Raw genomic sequence first — 18,941 nt, 5'->3', positions numbered from 1 at the left:
GTGTAATATTAAATACTTTAGTATGTTCCCCTTCGCTTTGGTTCTTGTTTGGATTTAGCTGCTGGTTTCTTTGACCTTCATGTGAACTCCCTTTGAACGTAACGCAGAGCTTAAGCACTTCACAGTGTTCATCTCTCACACACATTAAAGAGCAGAGTGTGTGACAACAGCCACCTCTGCTCTCTCTTGCATTTCAAGCGCACATCAAAGCCTGTCTCATTTGTGTGGAGGGGTCTTCATCGTTTGAAGGGTGGCACCATCATTTGTCACCCAGACACTGTGGTGCCTCTGATGTGGAGTGACCCACATATTAGCGAGGCATTATTATCGAGCTTTAACAGACAGACAGCACATAGGCATAGGTAAATTTTGCCAAGGTGTTTACTATACGATTGTTAGGGTGTTCTGGGTGGTCCCTAGCGTGTTGCTAGGGCATTGTTATGCTGTTACCAGGGTGTTGTTTGGCGGTTCCTAGAGTGTTCTGGGTGGTTGCCTGGACATTGCTATGCGATTGTTAAGGAGTTCTGGGTGGTAAGCAGTTGCCAGGGGGTTGTTAGGTGTGTTATTGAAAGTTCTGGGTGGTTTCTAGAGCCTTGTTATGCAGTTGCCAGGGTGTTATTAGGTGGTTCCTAGAGTGTTCTGGGTGGTTGCTTGGACATTGCTAAGCGATTGTTAAGGTGTTCTAGGTGGTAAGCGGTTGCCAGGGGGTTGTTAGGTGTGTTCTTGGGAGTTCTGGGTGGTTGCTAGGGCATTGTTAGGCAGTTGATAGGGTGTTTTTACATGGTTCCTAGAGTGTTCTGGGTGGTTGCCTGGACATTGCTAAGCAATTGTTAAGGTGTTCTGTGTGATAAGGAGTTGCCAGGGGGTTGTTAGGTGTGTTCTTGGGAGTTCTGGGTGGTTGCTAGGGCATTGTTATGCAGTTGCCAGGGTGTTATTAGGTGGTTCTCAGAGTGTTCTGGGTGGTTGCTTGGACATTGCTAAGCGATTGTTAAGGTGTTCTGGGTGGTTGCCTGGACATTGCTAAGCGATTGTTAAGGTGTTCTGGGTGGTAAGCAGTTTCCAGGGGTTTGTTAGGTGTGTTCTTGGGAGTTCTGGGTGGTTGTTAGGGCATTGTTATGCAGTTGGTAGGGTGTTGTTTGGCAGTTCCTAGAATGTTCTGGGTGGTTGCCTGGACATTGCTAAGTGATTGTTTAGGTGTTCTGGGTGGTAAACAGTTGCCAGGGTTTTTTTTTTTAGGTGTGTTCTTGAGAGTTCTGGGTGGTTGCTAGGGCAATGTTATGAAGTTGAAGTTGATAGGGTGTTGTTAGGCAGTTTCTACAGTGTTCTAGGTGGTTGCCTGAACATTGCTAAGCAATTGTTAAGGTGTTCTAGGTGGCTGCAGGAGCATTGATAGGCAGTTGCCAAATTGTTAGGGTGTTCTGCAAGGTCACTAATATGTTGATAAACAGTTACCAGGGGTTTCTGGGTGGTTGTTAGGTGGGTTTTTTGGAAGTTCTGGGTGGTTACTAGGGCATTATTAGGCAGTTGCCAGGGTGTTGTTGGGCAGTTTTGGGTGGTTGGACTTTGCTAAGTGATTGCTAAGGTGTTCTGGGTGGTAAGCAGTTGCCAGGGGGTTGCTAGGTGTGATCTTGGGAGTTCTTGGTGGTTGCCAGGGCATTGTTATGGAGTTGATAGGGTGTTGTTATGTGGTTCCTAGAGTGTTCTGGGTGGTTGCCCGGACATTGCTAAGCAATTGTTAAGGTGACTGCAGGAGCATTGGTAGGCAGTTGCTAAATTGTTAGGGTGTTCTGCATGGTCACTTATATGTTGACAAGCAGTTGCCAGGGTTTCTAGGTGGTTGTTAGGTGTTCTGTGTGGATTCTATGGCATTGTTAGGCACTTGCTATGTTTTTTGGGGGTAGATAAGTAGTTAATATTGTGCAGTTAGAAGGTTGCGGGGGTGTTCTTGGTGGTTCCCTGGGCATTGTTGGGAGTTTTCTGGGAGTTGCTAAACTTTACAGTGTTGCTAAGCACTTGTCAGGGTGATCTGGGTGGTTTATAGGGTGTTGCAGTGCAGTTGTTGTTAGATGGTTGCTAGGGTGTTCTGGGTGGTTGCTAAAGCATTGTTAGGCATTTGCAGTTTTCTAGGGGTTGCTAAGCAGTAGAGTGTTATTAGGCACTTAGTAGGGTGTTATAGGTGGTTATTATGGTGTTAGGCAGTTTTTGGAGCATTATGGGTGCTTTCTAAGGTGTTCTGGGTGGTTGCAAAAGCATTATTAGACAGTCAAAAGGGGTTTCTGGGGGTTGCTAAACAGGTGCCAGGGCTCTAAGTAATTGTTTACTAAGTCAAAAAGCCCAACTCTGATTCTCTGTGATACTCTGAATTCTTGTTTCATGTTGCCTTTAAAAGTATTTCTGTAAAATGCTTATTCATAAACAATGACTTCTCATCTCCATTAATAATTCTCATTTTTCTCTTTGTGAAAGATGAGAGCAGTTTGAAGATGAACCATGTGGATCACATTCCTCAGACGCTGGCCAGCCACAGCCCCGTCCCAGCAGAGACCCACACCCACAGCCAACACGGCGCCGATATGCTGCAACCGGACCCCCGCGACACCTTCTTCAACAGTGAGCCTCTCTCTTTCTGTTCAGATCCCCTTTCTATTCCCATTTGATTTGATTCTTCTGTCTCTCTTTCTCTGTTGCTCTTAAGTTTATGTTCACTGAAATTGTCTTTCTCCTTTTTGTGTTTTGTATTTGCATTCTGCATGATAAATAATGAATTTGATAATGTGCCTCTGGTAAAATTTAACTGTCTCTCTCACAATACTCTTCATAGTCCCCATGATTGACCCTGCTCATCTTGAAAATGTATTGCCCGCCTGTCTCTACTCGCCAACATACGTGGTCAAAGACTTCCCTATTGCCCGCTATCAAGGCCTACAGTTTGTGAGTATAACACACACATTAACACACACATGCCAAATACTATAGCAGAAAAGGCCTAACAATGTACTTGCACCTGTTGCCTTATTGACTTCATGCTGCAGTGTACTAAAACACTGTGTGATTACTGCCCCCTTTTGGTTGACAAATGTAATTGCATAAAAGCCAATCACAGTGTTTGGGATGTTTGGAATGGTATACCCAACATTTCAAGTTAATTTTCAGGGTATCATGCATGGTGTTTTGTCCGCAGGTTTATCTTTCTTTTGTCTATCCCAATGACTTCACCCGCCTCACCCACATGGAAAGAGAAAACAAGTGCTTCTACAGAGAGTCGCCCATCTATCTGGAGAAGTAAGTTTGTGTATAGATTGTAATGACATTAATGCTAATTCCAATAAAAGGATGATCAACTGTAATTATATAGAGTGTATATAATTTATATTAGGAGTAATATAGGACATCCGCAACCCATTTAGTGTTTGTTGTTACAAGCGGAACAAAAAATTCAGCTGAAAATAACTTGATCAGGATTTAATTGGATTTAGGCTGTGCTATTAATGGTTAATATTTCCCTGTCCATGAGGTCTTGGTTACATCAGCAGAAAGTCATTTCAGAGATGAAGAAATGTATTATATTTTGCTAAAATATATACAGAAATGAAAACTTTATTTTTATGTTGACTTTAACTCTGATTTCTTGAAATGAAATGGTTACTCAGAATCACAGATGATCACTGAACTTACAAGAAATTAATAAATATAGTTTTCTAAAACTGTATTTCTCTCTTTAATGGACTTGATCTTTCTCTTTCCATCTATTCTTTAACAGGTTTGGCTTCTATAAATACATGAAGATGGATGAGGAGGAAGATGACAGGCCATTCTTCTTCCCTAATCCTGATGGTGAGTTTGTATGTGTGTGTGATCAGTGATCCAGAAGAGGAATAACACTTCATTAGTGCATCGTTCCGTCACAAGCTGCCTTATTAGAACATGGCAGATATATTCATCAGGAGATAATGGCCTTGGGTTGGAGCCAGAAATGAAATGAATGGCTGGAGTTGTTTTTATTTTCAAAGGGTTAAGGCCTGGTCACACCAACAGTGAAATGAAAATGCTAAACAAAGTGCTGACAAAATGTGTATTCATACCAACACCAACACCAAAAATAAAAACACTTAGATACATGGTTTAATGGGAAATATCACCCACTATAATGCAAAATAACAGACTTCCCTTGATTTAAAGAAAATATAACACAATACAGAAGTAATGCAATAGACTATAACAACACTAAAACACAAACGCAATATAATACACTATAATACTAAAACACAGCTGATAATATAAATTTTATTTGCTTCAGAGCAGTGATAGTGTGATATAGGAATTTATCATACTATAGTGGTAATAATGGAGATAGACTCATAGTAATAGAACGGTACTAGATAGTAAATTGGTGCTAGAGGTGTACAGAGTACCAATATATTAATCACATTTGCTAATATCTAATTGGTAAATAGTGTATAATTAATCATAGATTAAGATATAAACTGTAAAAACTAGAGATGTACCGATACTAAATTTCTCCACCGATAACGATAGCCGATTATTCAGAGTGATATCTGTCGATACCGATAACGATAGTTTGGGGGTTCTGCCTTTTATACCTTCTTTTAAATTAATGATAATTTCATTATAAATAATACTTATATTTTAAATAATTATATTTTGAAAGAAATGTAAATAAAAATTTTATTTTCTTGATCAACTTGTTTCAGAGTAACTGGTATCCGTTATAAACATAAACACATTACTCAAATTAATATTAACACACATTACAAAAAACTAAATTCTGAAGATTAAATTAATATTTCTTAACTTTCTGAATGTTATTAATTCATATAATTACTATTAATAATTGGCCGATAGCCGATAGTGTGAAAATGTGCTTTTATCGGCCGATACCGATTATTGGGTGATATATCAGTACATCTAATATAATAAAAGTGTGTATATATATATATATACTTGTTTTGTGCATTAGAAAATATTATTAACTCTTTCCACTGCATTGACGGAATGCTCCATCATTTATGAGACAACGCTTCTCCACCATTGACAGAATTTACCAGCAATCCATGTTTTCACTGTTACACGGTAGGGGGGCGCTATTACGCATCTTCTGAAAGAGTACAGAATCTCTGGATCAAAACACAGGCGAAGAAGCAGCAGAAACAAGCAATAGAAGCATCGCTTATGCACATGTAATATAACGTTATTATCAAAGATTAAACAGCATATAAATCACAACTGCCTAACGTTTTTTTTGTTCAAAATGTTGCTTTTTATGAAATGTACCCACATTAAAGTGTTGATAAAAAAAGAATGCATGAAGCTTGAATAAAATGTTATGTAATTGATATATTGCATGTTAAGATATTCATACAACAACATATTCTGGGGGCCATGAAAGTTTTGTGAAAATGATCAAAAATGCTGTCGCTGGCTGGCAACTTAACTTAAACTTAAATTGAACTTAAAGAGTTCAAATAAAATAAACAAAGAAAAAAACATGAATACATTTCTTCCCCAATGTGAATAGGTCTATAGCAAGGGTGTCCAATCCTGCTCCTGGAGGGCCACTGTCCTGCAGAGTTCAGCTCCAACCCCAATTAAACACACCTGAACCAGTTAATCAAGGTTTTACAAGGCATACTAGAACCTTCCAGGCAGGTGTGTTGAGGCAAGTTGAAGCTAAACTCTACAGTACAGTAGCCCTCCAGGACTGAGTTTGGACACCCCTGGTCTATAGAAATGATTGATTTAAGCTGCAGTGTATAATTTCTACAGCCAGGGGGCCAGACCAGCCCTAAAGTACCCCTGTTCACAGATGCAACAGCTATTATTCTTTGATCCGTATTGCTATCATTCACATTAAAAATCTATTAAAAACCTTTGGTGTCATTTGCCAAAAGGTAATCTGTCAGTTTAGTTCCTCCTCTGCTTGGATAGAAAGAAGTCTATCCTGATGATCTATTCTTATTCCACTGGTGGAGTAACACTCATAGTGTTTAGTGTTTTTGGTGTTTTGCTTTAGATTTTCTTGAAGAAGAAGAGGGGGCAGATCCTGATGATGAAGCACAATTTGTTGGCACCCAGTCAGCAAAGAAGACTGTCCAAGCTAGCCAATCAAGTCACACCTTAAGCCCTTCTGATAAGCCTGTTCCCACAATGCTGGAGAGAAACGAGGTAGAGTCAGACAACTCAGCATTGAGGAGAGAGCAAAGGCACTTTTTCACAAGTGCAAGGCAAGTGGTTGGTGCTCAACATCAAGAGACAGACCAAGACACTCTAGACCATAAGGCTAAAGTAGGGTTACCAAAAAGTGAGAGTGTGGTGCGAGGTCGTTCTCTCACTTGGGTTCAAAGAGACCGGCGGGACTTCAGAGAGGGTTGGTCAGAAGATCGTTCTCCCAAAATAAGCCGATCAGCTTTGCTATTCCCGCCAAAATCCTCATTGGTAGCTCTGAACAGCCGAGCCAAGCACATCCTTGGCAGTCCTGCCCACACCGTCCCTTCCCCAGGTAACAACCATGCTCATGACAACAGCCACAATCCTGGAAACAGCCACACCAACAAGGAACGCAAGAAGGAAGACAACAAAATTTATGTCACAAGACCTCGACCTGCTAAGGAGAAGCAAAGTCCTGTTTCACGTCACCCCAGAGAGGTCTTCCCTGGCGTTTTCCTGTACCAGAATGGCAAAACAACAAAGCTGGTGAACCTCAGTGCCAAACCAAAGCTCAGCAAAGGACCTCTACGTGCATCCCAGTTATTTGCCCGGTCTCCTCTGCAGGAGAACAAGGTCTTTCCAGCTAGCCCCAACTTCAGCAAGCCAGTGGAAAATCCTATGACCCCAAACAGAGCAGCAATCCCGAGTCGTTTTGAGAGGAGGATACGAGGTGTCTGGGAAAAACACCCGCATCCTTTGAGGCCCATAACAACCTCTCGACCACCTCCTGCTCCCACCCCTCCATCCACTAACTCCTCTGAGAACGTGCTTCCAACCGAGCCTCTCCATGTCACTTCCTACTTGCACACTTCAGAGATTACAGAGTCCCAACAGCAGCGGCCAGACACAGACCCTGAACCAGAGGAGGAAGGAGGGTTATCGGAGTATAGCTATGAGGATGTGGAGCCTCGCCCTGGGTGGGCGGAGGAGTCCATTAATTGGCAGAGGACGTTTTCCGTCAACAGCATGGACTTTGAGACATTGCGCTCTGACTGGAACGATCTTCGGTGCAACGTGTCTGGAAACCTGCAGCTATCTGAGAGCGAAGTGGTGGATGTACTTGCGCAGTACATGGAGAAACTCAACGAACGCAATGGAGGGTGAGGCTTATAGCAGTATTTTAGTTTCCGATAAGTTGGTAAAACATTGGTATTCAGACATTATATATATTATTAACTTTACAACTATTTGGTGATGTAATATTTAATATTATATCATTAACATCAATAACATTTAATATTTGTATTTTCCAACCTAAGCCAGAGGCACCATGGGTGACACATTTCAAGTAATCGTACAGCCACTCGCTCCATTGATTGATCTTTTTCTCTCCATGTTTTTCAGGATTTACACTCTCCTCCGAATCATAAACGTAGAAAAGCGGCGTGACTCTGCACGCGGTAACCGTTACCTGATAGAGCTGGAGCTAATGGAAAGAGGCCGTAAAGTGGTCCGTCTTTCCGAGTACATCTACATGCTGTTGCACCGTGGCCGAGTGGAAGACAGTCTGGAGAATGTGGAAGGGGTCACAGCATCATCCCCCTCTTCCCCTGTCGCCAGCCCACCTGCTCCTCCATCTCGCACACCTACACGTGGGGCCCATACCACCCCACAGTGGGGCACGGTGTATGCCAAACCCCTGCTGTGCCAGCCAGTGATGCTGCAGTGGAAAAAGGACGTCATGGTGCATTTTGTAGTGCCAGGTAAGTAATGGATATCTATATATATTTCCAAAAACATGTACCTAATGAGCATCTTATGTCACGGTACATAAATATATGAGAAAAAAGTCTTTCTCCAAATGCCACCTTGTTTGATATTTTATTATGTGATGCTTTGTCATTTATACATTTTAAAGCATGACTTATAGTGTGACTTTGCCCATTTTCAATCCGCTTTATATTGTTACAATGTTGATATTATATGTAAATAAACAATCTTTATTCGAGAAATTTCCATTTATTTGTCAGCAAAAAAAAAATAGACTTCTGACAGTTTCAGGGCTTTTGTGAAAACTACAGATTATACTTCCGCATTTTTGTATCGTGCTATGTATCATGCTATGTCTACTCTTTAAACAGCATTATGGTAAATGGAACACTATGGCAACAGCATTACCTGTACGCGACTGCGTTTTGCTTCAGGCGGAACTGACAGAACGGCAGTTTCTTTTTAGTTTTTCCCCTCTGTTTGGCCTAAAACACTGTTCTTGGTCATCCAGTTTGACATGTTGACAACAAACACTGAGGTTTTTCAGAATTTCCTTTGCACATTCTCTACATATTTAGCCTTTAGCCATGGTCTACAACGCACTGGATCCTTCACTGGAAACCGAAAATAATTCACTCCTGCTAAACGTTCTCTCTATGAATTCTTGAACAATACAGGTCAACACATTATGACTAAAAGTTTGCTAAGAAGTATTTCCTACTAAAGCAAGGCGGTATTTGACTCTGGTAAGCGTATCCATAGCAGACTGGTAGAAGTGGCCTTGGATGGCCTTTTGGGGCCACTATATTTTGAAATTCAAATCAAGGTGGGGACCTGGTTTGTTTTTCACTCTTGTTTTTGATTTTTCAATTTATTTTTGTGTAGCAATGAATTTGAACAGTTTTGCATGTGGATTACATTTGATTGCCAGATATGTGATGAAAAAGTGTCCCTTGCCTCATCAGTAATTCCATTCTTGTACGTGGAATCTGTCACAACTAGCCTAAGCGGTACAATACATTTGCAATTCTGATTGATTTAACAGAAACTCAAACTCAAACTGAACCATTTTGTATAACACTCACTCATAGATATAAAAAAGTGAACTGTATTAAACAACAGTGACAGCTATGTCATATAAATACAGATACAGACCTAAATACAAGTCAGACTTGTTTTGTGATGCAAATAAAAAAGCAAATTTCTGTTTAGATCTTTGATAAGACTGATATATAAATATTATGTATTATTATAATAGTGTATTCATTGATGTGTTTCCTATAGTAAAAAATCAAGCTCGTTGGATTCAGCAGTTCATTTCAGACATGGAGCTCCTGCACCACGAGACCAAGGACAACAATTTCAACATCATCATCGTGGACTTCCAGAGTGAAGACATGGATGTGGAACAGGCCCTCAGAGAAAGCTCTGTTCCAAGGTACACAAACACACGATTATACACAAACTTCGTTATAATATTCGTTTTATAGAAATTTGCATATGTAGGTAATTAATATGTATTCTGCTAAACTCCTAAACGTATTTTAAACAGCATTTTGATAAGTATTGTATAATTATTATGAGCACATTAATTGAGAGACTAAACTGAATAATTTAGCCTACTTTAAAAATATAAGAAACACAGACAGCAGATCAAACAGAGATATGGAGATAACAGAAATCAAAGATGTCTATGTAGTAAATGTATCTAATAAATAGAATATTTAAAGGTATAGTTCACACAAAAATGAAAATTATCCCAAAATTTACTCACCCTCAAGCCATTCTAGGTGTATATGACTTTCTTCTTTCACACAAAAACATTCTGGCTCTTCCAAGCTTTATAATGGGAGTGAATAGTAACCGAGATTTTGAAGCCTAATAAAGCACATCCATCCATCATAAAAGTAATCCATACAACTCCAGTGGGTTAATAAAGGCCTTCTGAAGTGATGCGTTTTTGTAAGAAAAATATCCATATTTATAACATTATAGACGATGGTATCGGTGCATCCCTACACTTTACATTAAAAAATATTTATATAAATTTGAACATAAAAAATTTCATAAATATAAAAAAGCATAATGGACACATTATGCGTAAACCTTCCCTATATATAAACATACATATATAACTATTTAAATGTTACATTAATATATTAGATATTCTGTTATACAATATGTTGATGTATATTCATAATTATTTAAAAAATATAAACACTAATATACAGTATTTAAATTAATATGTTATATGGACTATCTGAACATAAAAAAAATGAAAACAAAAATTATAATTATAATAAACTAATATTAAACTGTATATTCAAAAAGCAATTTAAGTATTTGGCATATAAAAGTAGAGGTTACTATTGTATTTTTTCTGGACTTTTTTGGACACAGATATGAGTATCTGAGGAGGGAAGGAAACTTTGAACGTTCTGCCGGGTTACAGATCGGTGTGGACACCATAGAGGTAATCACACACATCATCACAAACCTTTAAGACTCAACACCAAAACAACACGTTTGACTCGCATTGGATTTATTCAAATAATAATTTCTGAAGTCACAGTTTAGAAAATGTAAAATTGAAAAAAGGAAATGGCAATTATACATTAAGTAACTGAAAAAAAGAAAAAAAAAAAAAAAGAAAAATGAACATTTGGTTTAATTTGGATTTGCACTGTGTATGGTCTAAAAACTGAATTGTGAAGCGTTACATGAACCACATCTTCAGACATCCTCAGAAATGTTTAATTTCTGTGGTAAAGCGTATAACGGCAAATAATTCAACTGATGGATCTAGGATTGCCAAGGTCATGGGTTCTGTTTTCATGTAAAATGCTTTGGATAAAAGAGCCTATTAAAGGATTAGTTCACTTCAGAATTAAAATTTCCTGATAATTTACTCACCCCCATGTCATCCAAGATATTCATGTCTTTCTTTCTTCAGTCAAAAAGAAATTAAGGTTTTTGAGGAAAACATTGCAGGATTTTTCTCCATATAGTGGACTTCACTGGGGTTCAACGGGTTGAAGGTCCAGACGATCACAGATGAGGAATAAGGGTCTTGTCTAGAAAAACGTTCTGTCATTTTCTAAAAAAAAATACAAATTTATATGCTTTTTAACCACAAATGCTTGTCTTGCACTAGCTCTGCGATGCGCCACGCATTACATAATCACGTTGGAAAGATCACGCGTGACGTAGGCTGAAGTACCGATCCAGTGTCTACAAAGTGAACGTGCAAAGACTAAGTCAAATGGCCAAAAAGGTAAAACAATGATGTCGGATGATTTTGAAGTTAGAGGAGAAAATGAGATGGACTGCGGTACTTCCGCCTACATCACGCGTGACCTTTCCAACGTGATTACGTAATGTGTGGCGCATCGCAAAGCTAGTGCAAGATGAGCATTTATGGTTAAAAAGTATATAATTTATTTTTTTTAGAAAATGACCGATTGTTTCGCTAGATAAAGACCCTTATTCCTCATCTGGGATCATGTAGAGCCCTTTGAAGCTGCATTGAAACTGCAATTTAGACCTTCAACCCGTTGGTAGCTGTTGAAGTGGAGAATGGAGAAAAATCCTGGAATGTTTTCCTCAGAAACCTTAATTTCTTTTCGACTGAAGAAAGAAAGACATAAACATCTTGGATGACATGGGGGTGAGTAAATTATCAGGAAATTTGAATTCTGAAGTGAACTAATCCTTTAATAGACTAAATTAGTATTTTCAAAATAAACACATTATCATCTTAGGCCTCAAGCACCCATGAAAAAAAAAGGTATTCTCCATTCAATTAATCCAATCAAAAAAAACGATTGAGATTTGAAACATAAATCAGCACCTATGATCATCATTATCAGCATTATCAAGACTAAAAGTTCAGGATTTAGTTGCTTTACTACCAAGATTATATTGTGGCTGATTTGACTTTTCAATCATTTGGCATAAACCTTTCATACAATGCAAATTATGGGACTGACAAATGTCTTTTTTTTTTTTTTTGTGCGGTAATTCCAACATGACACAGCATTTACGTGTGTGATTATCACAGTGAGTCACTGTTTACGGAGACAAGTCGGATGAGGTTTACAGCCTTTCTAGTAATCCTCCTTGTGTTAATGTGGCTGGTGATTCATAGCTGTTGCTGTTTTGTAAGTGAGAAAACAAAGATGACACAAGTGCACCAGTGTGGGATGATTTTGCATGTGTGTTTACAGGACAGTCACAGTATCGTGTTTCTGTGTGACCTGCACATTCACTTCCCTCTGAACATCCTGGAGAACATCAGGAAACACTGTGTGGAGGGCAAACTGGCCTTCGCTCCTATAGTCATGAGGCTGGGCTGTGGGAGCTCACCACAAGAGCCTGATGGTACTGCACATCTGACACACATGCAGAAACACAACAGCTGTGACACTGTACTTTGATGAAAACATGCGTCTCTGTCTCTGTAGGTTACTGGGAAGTAAACGGCTTCGGCCTGTTTGGGATCTACAAATCAGATTTTGACAAGATTGGTGGGATGAACACAGAGGAGTTTAAGGACCGCTGGGGAGGAGAAGACTGGGAACTACTGGACAGGTAGAAGGATTTTACAGGGAATACGTTAATTTTATACTATTCTTTTATTATTTTCTAATACAGTTTGTGATGATGATATTATTATTATTATTATTATTATTAATAATAATAATATAATTATTATAAAAAAATAAACTTTTTATTATTAATTTTATTATTACAATTTTGATATTGATTTTGACTTTTGACAGTGACTCTGTTGTTAGTATTATTAATAATAATATTATTATTATTAATACAAATAATAATGATGTTACAAATATAATTTTATTATTAATATTATTAAAATTATGAATTAAATTGAGAGAGATTTTGACAGTCACATTATTATTATTGTAGTTGTTGTTAGTAGTATTAATAATAAGGTTAAATGTTGTTAATGCTATTAAAAATATTGTGAAATATTTTATTATTAATATTATTATTCAAATTATAATACTGAATTGTAATAGATTTTGACAGTGTTGTTGTTATTGTTATTTTTATTATTATTCTACTACTACTATTAATAATAATGTGTTACATAAAAAATATTTTTATTAATAAAATTGATATTAAATTGAGATATTTTGAGTGTCAATATTTTTGTTATTGTTGATATTATTATTATCATTATATTTGTTGTTAATTAAAATATGATAAATAAAATAATTTATTATTAATAAAATTATGATATTGAATTAAGATATTTTGACAGTGACAATATTATTATTGTTGTTGTTGTTGTTAGTATTAATAATAATAATTTGTTTTATTAATATAATTATTTAAATTATGATTTAATTGAATTGAGAAAGCTTTGACAGGGATATTATTTAATAATAATAATAATAATGTTAAAATATTGTCAAACAAATAATTGTATTAATAATATTATTTTATTTTTAAATTAATATTGAGTTGAAAGATATTTTGACAGTGATGTTGTTGTTATTATTGTATTTATATTCTACTGCTAATAATAATAATCATAAGAATAATAACAGCATGTTAAATAAAAATAATTTTATTATTAATAAAATTATGATACTGAATTGAGATATTTTGACAATGACAATATTATTGTTATAATTATTATTATTATTATTTAAAATTGAATAATAATAATAATAATAATAATAATAATAATAATAATAATGAAATTATTAAATAATATTGTTAAAATATAATTGTATTAATATTATTTTATTTTTAAATTAATATTGAATTGAAAGATATTTTGACAGTGATGTTGTTGTTGTTATTATATTTATTATTATTCTACTAAGAATAATAGCATGTTAAATAAAAATTATTTTATTATTAATAAAATTATGATATTGAATTGAGATATTTTGACAATGACAATATTATTGTTATTATTAATAATAATAATAATAATTATTATTATTATTATTATTATTAATAATAATATTTATTAATCATAAATAAAATAATTTTATTAATAATTGCTCTCTCTCTCTCTTTCAGAGTTCTACAAAACGGCCTGGAGGTTGAGCGGTTAAGACTGAGAAACTTCTTTCACTACTATCACTCTAAAAGAGGCATGTGGAACTCACAGTCCAGTAAAACTCCTAAAGGATAAAACTGAACCTCACTGAGAGACTTCAAACGAACTCGGCACAAGAACGGGACCTTAAAGGACCAAACCGTTGTGTCTCTCTACCTGGGACCCTTTCTGTGTGGTCTGTCTCATATGAGGACACATGATGTGCCAAGCTGCTGTCCCAACTCAAGACACTCAAAAGAGACAGAGACTCTTATTCACTGAGTGTGTATGTGTATGTATCTCTGTCTGTTAGGTCAGGACTTCTTTTTTGGTAAGCGAAACTTGAGAGATTATTGAAGATTTAAAGGAGATAGAAATTGTTTTCAGTGCTGGGTGAATTTTACTCTAAACTAGCTGCTCAGGCACTCTGGGGTCGCATAAATATGGTTTGCACTTAAGATATTACACGCTGAAATGATCGTCTGAAGGTTTAGATGTGCTGGTACTTAGACGTCTGCTTTTATATAGCTGTGAATGTCACTTCCTGTTCAGATGTGACACCTTCTTACACTTGAACTGTAGAAATGATCTACGACTTCTGCTGTAGGCGGCCATGTGGTTTTTCCTTTCAAAGTCCTGCTGAACTTCTGGACACAACTGGACCAAGAACGGCCTGCTGAGCAATGAAATTATTTGTCTATGTATTTGTCTGTTTGTCTGAGCTGCTTCCTTTCCTCATTTCAAATTGATTTCAACAGAGGTTTCATCTTTATTGGTTGTAGTTTCACAGATGTGGAAACCTTTCAGACTGCTGTTATAGTCTGGACTTTAGACTAAACTTAATTTCATTGATGCAGTATCCATTTCTACAGAGTATAAGTCCAGAAGTTGTGTGCCTTTATTTGACGTATTTAACATGGCAGTCCATACAGGGTTAGGAAGGAGTCCTGATGTTTAGCTGTCTGGATTGTGTAGGCCCTAAATAGCGTTGTTTTATGGAGATTAATGAATACTAGGGGGGAAAAAAAATATTCAGAATTATCTTGAATTTTGGACTTGTCCAAAGTTTTCACCTATTATTTTGCCCAGTTTTAAAGGAATGTTCCAGGATTTTTTCTCTCTCGTAAGTTGATCTTTTATCACAGAAAATAATTTTGACTCCTAATAGTTATTACCAGGGCTTGACATTAGCAGTGGCATGTAACACAGTCTCTCCTGCTAGCCACTTTGACGGGTTGAATTTTATATATAATACACATTTTTCAATTGTAAAATAATAAACTAAGTGTAATGTAGTGTTGTCAAAAATATCCTTTTTTTCGATACATATCGATACTGAAAAATAACTTACAATACTCATTTTGCTCAGAATAGATACACGATACCAGCTGCTCTCTCTCTCTCGACACCCGCCTCCCCTCACTCACTAGTTTCATTTGCTCCGGAAGAATATTGTTGGTGTTACAGGGCTTGAATTTCGACATGGGATTGCGCGTATTGTGCATAATTTTACTCATTTCCTCAGATTTTGTGCTTGCACCCAAAGTGCGCATACATAAAGCCGCCTCTCAGTACTAAATTGAGTTCTTTTTCGCTGCTTATTGTGCTTAAACAGTCAAATAGTCAGTTATGTTTTAAGTGAACGTAAACAGTTGAAAAAGAAAACGCATGTGTAACAGTACAATGGATCCGTGCGACAGGTCTTAAAGTGACAGCAGCCTAATATACCTGCTGCCAAATTATGAGATGATATTAAAAAAATATCTATATGACATTTTTTCCCCATGGTATCGATGTCAAAATTGTGGCCAGTGAAAATGCTGAGTGGTTAGTAACTTTGGAAAACCACTAGCCACAGTGGCTGGTTAGCAAAAAAAGTTAATGTCAAGCCCTAAAAACTGTGTTATGACAAAAGACGTAAAATAGATATATAGGGCAAGACACTGCAGTGCTTGCATATAGGCTTAAAGTGTTAGTTAACCCAAAAGTGAAAATTCATTCATTAATTACTCACCCTCATGTCGTTCCACACCCGTAAGACCTTTGTTCATCTTCGGAACACAAATTAAGATATTTTTGATAAAATCCGATGGCTCAGTGAGGCCTGCATTGAGAGCAAGATCATTTCCTTTTTCAATGCCCAGAAAGGTACTAAAAACATATTTAAAACAGTTCATGTGAGTACAGTGGTTCAACCTTAATATTATAAAGCAATGAGAATACTTTTTTGTGTGCCAAAAAAAAAAAAAAACGAAATAAGGACTTTATTCAACAATATCTAGTGACGGGCGATTTCAAAACACTGCTTCATGAAGCTTCGAAGCTTCGAAGCTTTACGAATCTTTTGTTTTGAATCAGTGGTTTCAGTAAAGGAGGCTTCCTTACATCATAAGTGTTTCACTTCACTAGTTCACGTGACTTTGGCAGTTTGATACGCGCTCTGAACCACTGATTCGAAACAAAAGATTCATAAAGCTTCGAAACTTCATGAAGCAGTATTTTGAAATCGCCCTGAACTATGCAGGGCAGTGGCCCTCCAGGACCATGTTTGCCCACCCCTGTTCTATAGGAGCCGGAGCTTCTAACGGCTGCTGCAGTGACGCAATGACTTTTCCAATCAGCCATTGGCTCTTATTTAGGAGGCGGGAGTTATTCCGCCATTTTGCGAGTTGCACTTTCTCCCATTCATAATAATACGAGTGCACCGTCTTAAGTCTTTGCTAAAACATCCTAAATGTTAACATGAGACAATTGTGATAGAATCATTTATTTAAAGTGCTGTCAGAACCATATAAAGTAGGTAAAGATGGTACTTTACGCAAAAAATACCAGAAAGTAACGTGAAAACTATCCGCGAAGTTCTGTTTACATATAGAAAAATCCACCCATAGCAATTACGGCGGTTTAATTAATCCATATTGAACTAGTCCCACAGCTAAAGGGTTATTTATTTAGACAGTTTTACAGCTCAAACACCTTTTTTTCGGCGAAGGAATAATAAAAGAGCAATCGCTTTGGAGAAAAACGTCTGCTAAATGAATAAATAGCCTAAACGTGAAAGCGTAAACAAAAATACAGCTGCAGTTTCAGCTTTTCGTCTGGAATATCTTGCCCTATAGACTTACATTACAAGTACATTACTTAAAATGCGGTTTTTATTTGTTTTTACGAACTCGAGTCGGAATGGTTTTCTGTGATAATCGACAGCATTTTGTTTGACTACCTATTTGAAAGGTTTGTAGTTGAAAATGTTTTTACACTGACGCTGGCAGCTCGGGTGTATGAAATGGTGTATCATTTGTTTCAATGCTGTAGCCTATAACATGTGTAACATACAAACGGTCATGTTTACAAGCTGGCATAATATTTTTATGTGTTTTTATTTCTTATCTGAAATACCGAGAGTGGTCAGACCATCTTTTGTGATTTTGAACCCTCACCTTTTTAAAAGAGCAAATGGAGAAGTTTCTTTCTCCTCCTGCTGGTTCGATGTATTTTCAAGGCTGCCTATTTAAAACAAAACGAAGACAGGACACTAACACATTACGCCTAATACAGGGATCTGCATTACAAGGTAATTTCTGTGAAATTGTGTAGAAACTTTTCAGAATGTTTGCATTTTATTTTAACACTTTTGGTTTCATTTTTCTGAAAAATAAAGTTTAAAGCTGAAGCATCTGGAGTATGCTACGTTTGTTTAGCTACAATCTTCAAACGAGATTTTAGATATTTTTTTTTTTTCCTGTAGGCTAGCTCAACAGGCAGATCATTGCGCAAACATTAACATGACAATGTATAATATATACACACTTTACGTCGTTTGGATAAAATTCTGCAGCTGCCAAATGTCAACGTATTTATTTTAATAATTTCTCTTAACAGCTTTCAACCACTAGAGGGAGCACAAGTACGGCGTTTCATCTGCAATTCAGGTCAGTCAGTGTACATTTAAAAAATCATATCAAATCCACTGCTCATATCTTTTTGACTGCACATTCGTCTTTTAATCAAGACAGTTAATGTACAGCTTATATAACTGTACAATATGTTACACAAGACTGAACATGAGGCAAGGAGAACAGTCAAATCTGATTCATGAACCCAAAAATAGGTCTTAGGTAATGATTCGAGTGTGATTATTATGGGTCCAGTATTGGTATTATCTTTCTGTGGGTGTTTAATACTCAAGATCTTACCAGTGCGGGCTCTCTTTAAAACTATATGACCCTTTTCACAGCTATTCCACAGTTAAAGCATAACAAATCTTTTTTCATATGTTCATTAAAACAATCCTACATTTAACTATGACGTTATACTTTGTGTTATAGGCCTAGGTTATTATCTTAGCATACAAAAAAATGCTGGGAGGGTACAATGGCTGTGTAATGAAAATTTGACATAATTTTGGAGGGATCTTTTGGAAATTTGTGGAAACGCTATCTTGTATTTATTTATTTACTACTGGTGCAAATGGGAATACATATATGGGCCATTCTATAGAATTAGTTGGAAACGTCTTGGAAAAAAAAGTCTTTTTTCCACAAATTTTGTATGTATGCAAATTGTATAATATCCAATATAATATCCATTAACTGCACAATTACTAGAAATGTGCACACATTTCTAGTAATTGTGCAGTTAATGTATTTTCAGATAGTTTTGGAATATTTTTCCTCACCCCAAATTTGTCACTACCGAAACACAATAATAAATAATTTCATAAGAAGGGTTACATTGACCTATTAAGATTTTGTTTACATCTACCTTGTAAATATATTTTTTAAAAACTATTTAAAAAAAAAAAAAGTTTTTGCAGGTAAATCAATAACAATTAAAATTTTAACAGTATTTCAATTGTAATTTATGAGATTTGTTGTATTTTTAATCCAATCTTTCTTTGTAAAAAAGCATAAAGTTTATCATACTG

General features: G+C 36.4%; 1 protein-coding gene across 3 annotated transcripts in view; it reads left to right on the top strand.

Annotated features, from left to right (window-relative positions):
• Positions 1 to 17,690, top strand: part of b4galnt4a (beta-1,4-N-acetyl-galactosaminyl transferase 4a) — a 203,441-nt gene extending 185,751 nt beyond the window's left edge. For all 3 annotated transcript variants that reach the window (XM_051884947.1, XM_051884946.1, XM_051884948.1), the window contains exons 10-20: positions 2,467 to 2,610; positions 2,822 to 2,931; positions 3,182 to 3,282; positions 3,761 to 3,834; positions 6,032 to 7,325; positions 7,570 to 7,928; positions 9,220 to 9,373; positions 10,336 to 10,408; positions 12,162 to 12,315; positions 12,399 to 12,525; positions 13,996 to 17,690. In XM_051884947.1, coding sequence (XP_051740907.1) covers positions 2,467 to 2,610; positions 2,822 to 2,931; positions 3,182 to 3,282; positions 3,761 to 3,834; positions 6,032 to 7,325; positions 7,570 to 7,928; positions 9,220 to 9,373; positions 10,336 to 10,408; positions 12,162 to 12,315; positions 12,399 to 12,525; positions 13,996 to 14,110 — 2,705 coding nt within the window. In that variant the 3' untranslated portion in view covers positions 14,111 to 17,690. The remainder of the gene's footprint in view (positions 1 to 2,466; positions 2,611 to 2,821; positions 2,932 to 3,181; positions 3,283 to 3,760; positions 3,835 to 6,031; positions 7,326 to 7,569; positions 7,929 to 9,219; positions 9,374 to 10,335; positions 10,409 to 12,161; positions 12,316 to 12,398; positions 12,526 to 13,995) is intronic.
• The last annotated feature ends 1,251 nt before the right edge of the window (positions 17,691 to 18,941 follow it).

The sequence above is a fragment of the Ctenopharyngodon idella genome, chromosome 24 (assembly GCF_019924925.1).
Source record: "Ctenopharyngodon idella isolate HZGC_01 chromosome 24, HZGC01, whole genome shotgun sequence".
In the NCBI taxonomy this organism is placed as follows: domain Eukaryota; kingdom Metazoa; phylum Chordata; class Actinopteri; order Cypriniformes; family Xenocyprididae; genus Ctenopharyngodon; species Ctenopharyngodon idella.
This window is presented reverse-complemented; position numbering and strand designations above follow the sequence as displayed.